Source organism: Aphis gossypii, unplaced genomic scaffold (genome assembly GCF_020184175.1).
Source record: "Aphis gossypii isolate Hap1 unplaced genomic scaffold, ASM2018417v2 Contig00704, whole genome shotgun sequence".
Lineage (NCBI taxonomy): Eukaryota > Metazoa > Arthropoda > Insecta > Hemiptera > Aphididae > Aphis > Aphis gossypii.
In genome coordinates, this window is record NW_026083237.1 from 18,619 (window position 1) to 28,153 (window position 9,535).

The 9,535-nt window shown below is 31.0% G+C and overlaps 1 protein-coding gene across 1 annotated transcript; it reads left to right on the forward strand.

Moving 5' to 3' along the window:
• Nucleotides 1–510: 510 nt before the first annotated feature.
• Nucleotides 511–8,765, forward strand: LOC126555086 (zinc finger BED domain-containing protein 5-like). The gene is made up of 5 exons (XM_050210051.1): nucleotides 511–582; nucleotides 4,222–4,328; nucleotides 7,478–7,677; nucleotides 7,762–8,577; nucleotides 8,662–8,765. Exons 1-5 carry the CDS (start codon nucleotides 511–513, stop codon nucleotides 8,763–8,765), a joined length of 1,299 nt encoding a protein of 432 aa, XP_050066008.1.
• Nucleotides 8,766–9,535: the final 770 nt, after the last annotated feature.

Genomic DNA, 9,535 nt, shown 5'->3' on the forward strand with positions numbered 1-9,535 from the left:
TGAGATTTTGGAAGTTTTAGATACCGAAAATGTAGTAATACAGAGAGGTAGAAGGAAGGTGACTGTACATAAAAATGATGTAAAAGATATTATGAAAAGACAAACCAGAAAAGGATGATTAGAATTCTAATGTAACATATAAGTCATATTATGAAAGTTTAAGTAGAATTAAATATAATTAAATAAGTATTAATTAAATAAGGTAGATAAGACATAGAGTGTGTTTAAGATTAAGTATTTATTTTTAGGGAGAAAAAACCAAATTCATAGGTTATCTATACGACATGATCAAACGAGAAAAACATAACGTTACTACTTTCTTAAGAAGGAACGAAGCTCCTAGTTGCTTAGTCGCATATGGAAAATGCTAATAAGAAATTGAGCGAACCATATTCGAAATCGGAATTAGAGCGATTTACGAAAACATTACGGTTTATATAACACGACGTTTATGAAAAGAACGACTTGAGAGAACAATTTTGTATAGTAATAAACGATTGGTTAGACGTAATGCCGGAGGCTGACGAAATGTTAGAACACGATAGGAAAAAATATAGAAAAGAAATGAAACGAATGGTAATGGTAAGTCGTAAAAGAAGCGACAGAATGGACTAATTGTTGAGAATGTATGAACAGAAATAGATAATATAAAAAATAATAAAAAAAGTAATATATTAAGTATAGATATAGAGTATAATGTATAATAAGTAATAGAATAATAAAATAATATAAGTAATAAGTAATGAAATTATAGGTTAATCATTATGACGGTAAGGGAGTATCGAGCCATGAAGAAACAATAGTTTTTTATGAAGTAAACAATAGTCGTGTTGAACTTCAACGAACGACTTGGGGAACAACGGAACGTATAACTTTAGCTTTGAATGATGAGAACAACACACGGGTACATATGAACCTAGGGTGTATATTCTCCATAAAACCTACGACTATTGTATTGAATAACACTTTAACAAAATTTACTATTGAAAAAACGTGTGAGATAACATTGAAAACGATAGGATTAGACAATGAAAAATTCATATCATTTCCAAAAAATGTTAGACACCTAAGTGTCATACACTCAAAATTACTACATAAAACCAACATAACTAATCCAACATCGCAGACAATTTCAACTACAATAAAACCTATCATGACAAGTGAGCATGACTATAACTTAACTACACTGAATAATTTCGAGTACCTATAACAAAAATACAAATAATACCAATTACGAAATAATATCGCAAATAATTAAAGCAAACTTAACAACGGTAGAACCCACAAATGTAACAAATGTAGTAAATGAGTTTGACTATGGCGATATCACGTTGGATACCTCAGAAGGAATAGAGGATAGAACAAATATAACTAGTAAAATAATTATTAATAACACCAACACACAATTCGTAACAAATCTAGAAAATCCTAAATTCAAGATACATTATTATAATTTTATAATATGTGTAGGAGTAAGCATTCTAATAATGACCATTGTACTACTAATTATTAGTATACACCATAATTTTAGATGTGTGAACAGATACAGATACAGATATGTAGTAAACTTAATACACGAACAAGGAACAGAGTTAAACATGATGAGGGAAACTAGTATATAAAAAAAAATATAAAATATAAAAAATAATAAATAAAAAAAAAAACATAAACAAAATAAAGATAGTAAATCAATTTATTTTAGTATTAAGATACAAATGTAGTTAGTGTTAAACTTACACTAATAAACAAAAGTACTATAAGAGTTAAACTATATTATAGGAGCCGACAAATTGAAGTAATTTATTTGACAACGGAAGGGCATAGGCGCATAGTGCCATTGGTGGAAAATGCACGGTTAGACGTAGTTCCTGAATTCGGGTTGGAAATAAAAGAAACCGCAGGAGGACGTCTGGTGACTCTCCGGTTAAATAGGGGAGATGAAATGTTGGGGGAAATGCAGTTGTACACGTATCTGGGGGGGCATGGAGTTTGAAAGAAACCCTATGTACTCGCACATATTTGGTGCACATAACGTAATCTGCTGGGATTGGCATGAACCACATGAAACACTGTCAGAGGAATCGGTACTCTGCAAATGTATTTTGGACGAATTCCGAAGTGAAGGAAACCGAAGGATACATTTGACACCGATAACGTATGAAAGGCCGCACATGTGGTTACCCACCATGAACTTGTTGGGAAGCGTGAGCTTTTTTGCTGGCAGAGATCGCTCCACCAGATGGAATTTAAAAACCAGATTCCTTATAAATTTGGGTAGAAAAATAAAACACCAAAGACACTACTTCGTAGTAGGGGACAGGGGGATCCCCGCCTGCTTTGACCACCATGTACACTCTGCGGCAGCACTTATGTCTTACCCGATGAGTATATCACGTAATAGAGCAATCCATTGCAACTTTGAGATCAGACCTCTTGAGAATCATACAAAGCGATGAGCCCTATACAAGCCCTATGTGCTGGATCATGAAAAGAGAAATTCTGAGGACAACGTCGAGGGGATATTTTTAACAAAATAGTTTTACAAATAATCGCGAATAGTTTTAGTTAGAATTAATAAGTTAATTTATATTTAAGTAATAAAACAATAGTAACGTAAAATGACCTATTAAATTAATTAAGGTAAATATATGTCTAATTAGCATATTATTATATAGGTTTTTGTGTATAATGATGGTGCAAGGACAGTCGTCATACACCATAAAAGAATTTAAAAATGAAACAAGTATATTTTATGAAAACCAAGATAAAATCAGAATAATAGGAGCTCTTGGGAGCTCGTCACTTATATACTGTTAAGCGACTATGATTTAAGACATTATCAATTAGAATTAGAAATTAGAAATATGGACGAGCATTGTAAGGGAAATATGACCGATCGAAAGATGTGCTCCAAATACGACAATGTGTTAAAAACAACTTTTAATGAAATATCCGTCCAACGAAAACAAATGTACGAATCTATTGGTAGATATTTGTCACCAGGGGAACACACAACCATACGTAGTGCTAGAGTGAAAAGAGGGTTAGTAAATATAATAGGTTCGGCAATGAAAACTTTATTCGGAGTTTGTGATGAGGAATGTGCGAAGGAAACTTTACGACACATAGATAAAGTCGAAGGTACCAACGAACGCATGATACATGTCATAAAAGACCAGACCACTGTAGTCAAATCTTCAATAGTAGGAATAAATAGTGCTTCGACGGGAACTAAACCGGTTATATGACGAATTAAAACAAAACAACTAAGTCTAGAAACAAACATAAAAGCTCTAATAAACAATAACGTATACTTTAGAACCTTGTTACTTTCAAATAGAATTTTTTTAGTATTTACAGCGTTAATGACACAATACTCTTACGAAACCCAAACTTTAAGCGCCATAATAACTGCGGCTAGGACAGGTGTTTTACACCCAAGCTTAGTAACACCGCGCGAGAACTTGCAGCGCACTGGTAGAGTAAAATTAAACCTACCACTAACTTAAATTTACCAATGGGAACATTTCCAAGTGAAATACACGAATTTACGAAAATAACTAAAATTGCAATATTTTATAGTGGTGATCAAATAGTATTTCTGATAAAAATACCGTTGATAACGGAAACCTAATTAACTTTATTTAAAATCATACCTATACCACATCCTGTAGACATGATCGACCGGATAACAAACACATAGTATAGTATTGAAACCAGAATACCAATATGTAGGAATAACTAAAAATCGTAGACAATTTACAACATTTACCGAAACAGAACTATTACACAGTACTGAACAGAAACATTTACTATTTGCCCAGAATTCTAACCAATACAACACGAATCAAAGAACAACCGTGTGAAATTTCTTTATTTAAAATCCAGACCAGTTACCACAAATTGTGAATCAGGAGTAATCATTATTTCTAAAATATATACCACAAACTTAAGTATGCCAACACATGGATATACACAACAAAAAAAGATACATTAACAATTACGTGTCAGGGAATACAAGAACCATATATAGAAAAAATTAAAAATCAAGGGATAATTAAACTGAATCAAGAATGTAGAGCTTATGCAGAACATGTAGTGCTAAATCCGACTAGGGAAATAAAAACGAAGTATTTCACAAATTTCATACCTAAGATCGGAGTAGGGAGTATATCGTATAAGATCAATAACAGTATCAAGGACATTAAAATATAAAAATAGAGACATAAGTTCGACTCACGCAAACTCGATAACGTACACGAAATGGCACACTCATTAGACGAAGTAGAGAACATGATAGATGAGGAAATCTGGAGTGGAAGTGCAAAGTAATACCAATTCATTAATGATGTACGCAATTATGGGATTGTTAATATTCTCCTTGTTTCTTTTGGCGTTTATATACATAAGTTATAAATGTAAACTGACCACTATGAGGGCAATAGGCCATCGAACAAGAACTACGACTAACGATATAACGAATAAAGAAAGAGAAGTCATATATGTGACGTCATCAGCAAAAGGGAATGAGGCTAAGGAAAAGCTACTAGGTGACACACCAGATAGACTAGCCCTAAATAATATGCCGCCCTTACTAAAAGAAAAATAAAAATGTATAAATAGAATATATAAATATTATAAAAAATAATAAGGATTAATATTAATAATATAATATAACTTAGTAGTAATAATATAAATTATTAACAATCATATAGATATATGAATATATGTAATAAATATATAAATAATATATAAAAATATAATCACTAACACAAATGTTTAATTATACAAAAAAGACACATAAGTTCGTATTATGAACTTCGAGTTTTCAATTGGTGAACAAAACAAGCATGGTTTTATCTCCGGGGCTATATCAAATAGCTTATACCGCTTTAAGATTAGAAAACTGGAAGGACGACCTCTTTTTGCTACCAATTAATGAGGAAGCTCGACCTATGGGTGAGACAGAGCTTCAGGTGCAGTGAGAGAAATCAAGAGAGTTTTCAGGATCAAGACCGATTTGAGAGATGCTTGTTTAGACCAAAATTAAAACAGTTTGAGTTCAACGAAGAATAATTTGACTAAGGGATACATAGACAGTTACATACGTAGAGGTAATAAGGAAAATGTAATAGTGGTATGCAACGGACATTCAGACAAAAACATTCTAAAGAGATTAGAGTTAGACCATTATCCCATGCTAAATATAACGTGTTACGATAAATATTTCAATAAAAATTTTACATTCAATTTGAAAAATTAAGTAATAGGGAAATAATTTTTGAAATAAATATCGGGACATACAATAAATCAGGAAGGCTACTTAATTTAATAGAGACCCATGATGTTGTATGTAAAAAGACACACCATACTACGTTTGCGCATGATCCGAGAATTGATGTCAAGTATACCAAATGTATATTTGATTATGTGATACGAAAACAGAGATATGAGAATCTAATAAAGCATTTTTTAAAAATATAATAAAATAACAATAAAAATAACAATAAACATTAATAATAATCAAAATACGAACGTAAAATTTCTTTTTCAGAAATTCATAATTCTATAAATTACAATCAACTCTACGAAATAAATAATAACCAATAATGGATAGAATGGAGCAATTAGCTTCGGCAATATCGTTTAACATAGAAACACAATTTCATATTAATCCAACACGGGGAATGGCATAATTACACAGCTTGTTTTGATTTTCATATAGTTACTGCTAATGAAAATATAATCGTACCTTACAAGGACGAAACTATATTGGAAATGATTGAGGCAGCCAAAAGATTTTTGTATGATATAGCGATATACAGAGAATTTGGTGAACCATACTGTTATGAATTAAACTATTACCTCGAAATAATACAGAATCCACGGGATATATATTGAATTACAGTAGATAAATGTATGGCTGAAATGAATTGATCAAGTAGAACGAAGTGGTTGGGGCTGTACGAAACACTTATCGACATAATATTTGACATATGATCGATGGGGTGGATTCTATGGCATCCCCAATGAGTAAAGGGTGATCAAGTAAACGTATTAATCAATTAAGGTTGTTGTCAATGTGGGACGACGTACTTCAAATGATTAGTATGTCATTCCATGGGCAGCGAATCTTGATTGAGTAAATAAAATAAAAATAACATACAAACTGGAATGTGATAAATATATATATATATATATATATATATATACACTTAGATTTAAGAAAACATACTGTACGAATAAGTTACTATTGGGATATGGAAATAAATTTGAATGTGGGGAACTTTATAGATTTTATATTACTAACATATTATAATAAGTAAAAATTTTTGTACAATTAATTTACCATATAAGAAACTATTGTAATCAACACATTATACTAACCACATATTTTATTGGAATTCAAATCAATTATAATCACTATATTGTACTATTTACTAACACCATATTTTATTGTAATCACAATATAAATTATAAGAAACTAACCAACATATTAAAACATTGAATTATATAACCAAATATTTAATCTAACCATTTAATCATAGATTATATTATAATCAAAATATTTAATCAAACTATTTAACCATTATATTGTAATCAACCCATATTTAATCAAAACTATATATACAACATATACATCATATATTCATATTATATAACGAAAATACTTTAAATCAGCGGTTCTCAAACTGTGGTACGCGACGGACTACATGGTGGTACGCGGAAGGCCGCATGGAGGTAGAACGGAAAATTAAAAATAAATATTATATTCTTGGCGTAGCGATGATTTTACAATATCGTGTGTTTATTTTTAATACTCAGATAAAAAAGGTTACATTTCACGGAAAAAACGTCAATAAATAAGATATAATCGTATATAATTGTTGATATTTACCGCGTATGTACTTAGATAAATTCTGATTATTTTATAACAGTACTAAATATTTTCTCTTCGGCCGTTTAGTTTATTGGCACTAGTCAACGTAAATAGTTGAGTTTATCTAAAGAAATATTTACGTTCTTACTTGACTTGTGTTTATAATAATTACGATTTACAACGTATATTATTTTATATCGGTACAATCAGTACAAAAAAAAAAAAATAAAAAAATTGATAAGGGGCTAAATAGAGCATCAGACAATAAATCTACGTTTGAAAACTGTTCAGTAAGTTCTACTTCAAAATCGGAAAATGAAATTCAAGATGTGAATAATCCTATGAAAATTAGAAAATGTGTAAGGAAATATGATCCTGAGTACATTAATATTGGATTCACGGTCATAGACGTAAGCAATGAGCCTCGGCCTCAATGTGTTATCTGTTTTGAAATTCTTTCTAACCAAAGTATGAAACCGTCCTTATTAAAACGTCACATTTCTACAAAACATTTAACGTTAGAAAATAAACCAAAGGACTACTTCGTTCGAAAATTATCAGAAATGAAAAGCACAAAAAAAATATATCATCTTTTAGCGGTAGTACTGAAAAATCAGTGGAAGCATCTTTCTTAGTGAGCTTAAGAATAGCGAAGTGTGGAAAACCTCATACCATCGGCGAAGAACTGATTTTACCGGCGGCAAAAGATATGGTAACTTGTATGTTAGGTGCACCGTCAGCTAAACAACTTGATATGATTTTACTGTCAAATGATACAGTGCGCCGCAAGGTTGAAAGTATGGCGTTGAATGTTAAAGAAAAATTAATTGATCAAGTGAAAAATAGTGATTTTTTTTTGATACAACTTGATGAAAGTACAGATGTATCAAACTATGCTCAACTTATGGTTTACTTTCGGTATGTATTTCAAAATTCATTTAAAGACGATTTTTTATTTTGTGAAGCGCTATCAACACGAACTACCGCTGACGAAATATTTAAAAAGTTGAACCACTTTTTTGTTGAAAATGGATTAAACTGGAAAAAGTGTGTTGGCTTCTGTTCTGACGGTGCTCGAGCTATGACAGGTAAACATGGAGGTGTTGCGACTAAAATAAAATCGGTTACAGAAAATTGTACTTTCATACATTGCAGCATCCACAGGGAAGCTTTAGTAGTAAAGCGTATTCCAGAACAATTTAAACTAGTACTCCAGGAAACCATAAAGGTAGTCAATTTTATTAAATCTCGGGCTCTACAATCTCGTTTATTTACAAAACTGTGTTCCGAAATGGGAAGTGATCTCATCCAATTGCTTTTACATACGGAAGTAAGATGGCTCTCTAAAGGAAGAAAGCTTAGCAGGTTATTTGAACTACATTCTGAGGTTCAGTTATTCCGAGGAGAGACTCATTTTGAACTCAAAGATAAATTGACAGATAACCTGTGGATAACAACATTGGCATACTTATCAGACATTTTCAATCGTCTCAATGTATTAAATTTAAGTTTACAAGGTAAATCAATAAACAGATTTTCAATGAATGACAAAATTAAGGCATTTATTAAGATAATTGAAATGATAAGTAATAATATTTCGAATGAAAACCTACAGTCTTTTCCTAATTTGGAACAATTTGTGACAGAACACGAACTTCAAGTGGAAGCTGTTCTCATAAAAAACATAAAAGACCATTGTAAAATGTTGAAAACAACGTTTGAAGAATATTTTAAAGAAGATTATTCTGAATTTTGTTGGATAAGAAACCCATTCATTTTAGATTTGGATGATATTCCTAAAACACTAACAAACAATGAAAAAGAGACTTTGATAGAATTGTCATGTGATGAAAGTTTGAAAATAGAATTTGCTAAATCAGTGTAACGTGGTCGGGGATGACCCGTTAAATATATGATATTCAGGGAAGAAGTTGGTTTCTTATGAATATAAGTTAACCGTAGCTCGGGAGCAAATGGTACTCAGGATACAAATAAATGTGGATTGATCCAAATACTTATAAATATATCCAGTTTATTCTTACCTAACTAAAACGTTTACAAGCTGTTGGGCTGGCTTGGAGTTCGTGTGCGCTGGTGTTAACGCGGGGAACTGGCTGTCTCTTACATATATTCTTATTTAGCCGTAGCTTTACAATAGTTTAATATGAGACAGCAAAGGAGGGGCATAATGTACATTCATCATAATATATTTTACATGTTTTGATCTACGATACACATACATATACCTATATACATATATGCACGTATACTATATAATATATAATATGTGTAGGTATATAATATGTACCTATACGGTTGTATAATATTATTATGTTTATAAATAAATATGTAACAATCGTTACATTAGAATTGGGTGAGTTTTGGATAAAGATTAAAAACGAATATCCGTTGCTGTATAAAAAAGCATTGTTTTTTTTATTACCATTTACAACCACTTATCTTTGCGAAACTGGATTCTCCTCAATGATCCAAATAAAAAACAAGTTTTGAAACAAATTGAATCTTGAACCAAATTTACACTTAAAATTAAGTAACATTGAACCAGATATTTCATCGCTAATATCAAATCTACAAATCCATGGTTCTCATTGAAAATTTTTTATTTAATAATTTAGTTCATTTCTTAATTTTCAA

Bases quoted from the DNA above. Each gene is read 5' to 3' on its own strand.
- LOC126555086 (XM_050210051.1), top strand. From the start codon at position 511: ATGCCGGAGGCTGACGAAATGTTAGAACACGATAGGAAAAAATATAGA. The intron at 7,678-7,761 runs GTATGGCGTTGA...ATGAAAGTACAG, and splicing joins AGTGCGCCGCAAGGTTGAAA to ATGTATCAAACTATGCTCAA. The intron at 8,578-8,661 runs GTAAAATGTTGA...CATTCATTTTAG, and splicing joins AAAAAACATAAAAGACCATT to ATTTGGATGATATTCCTAAA.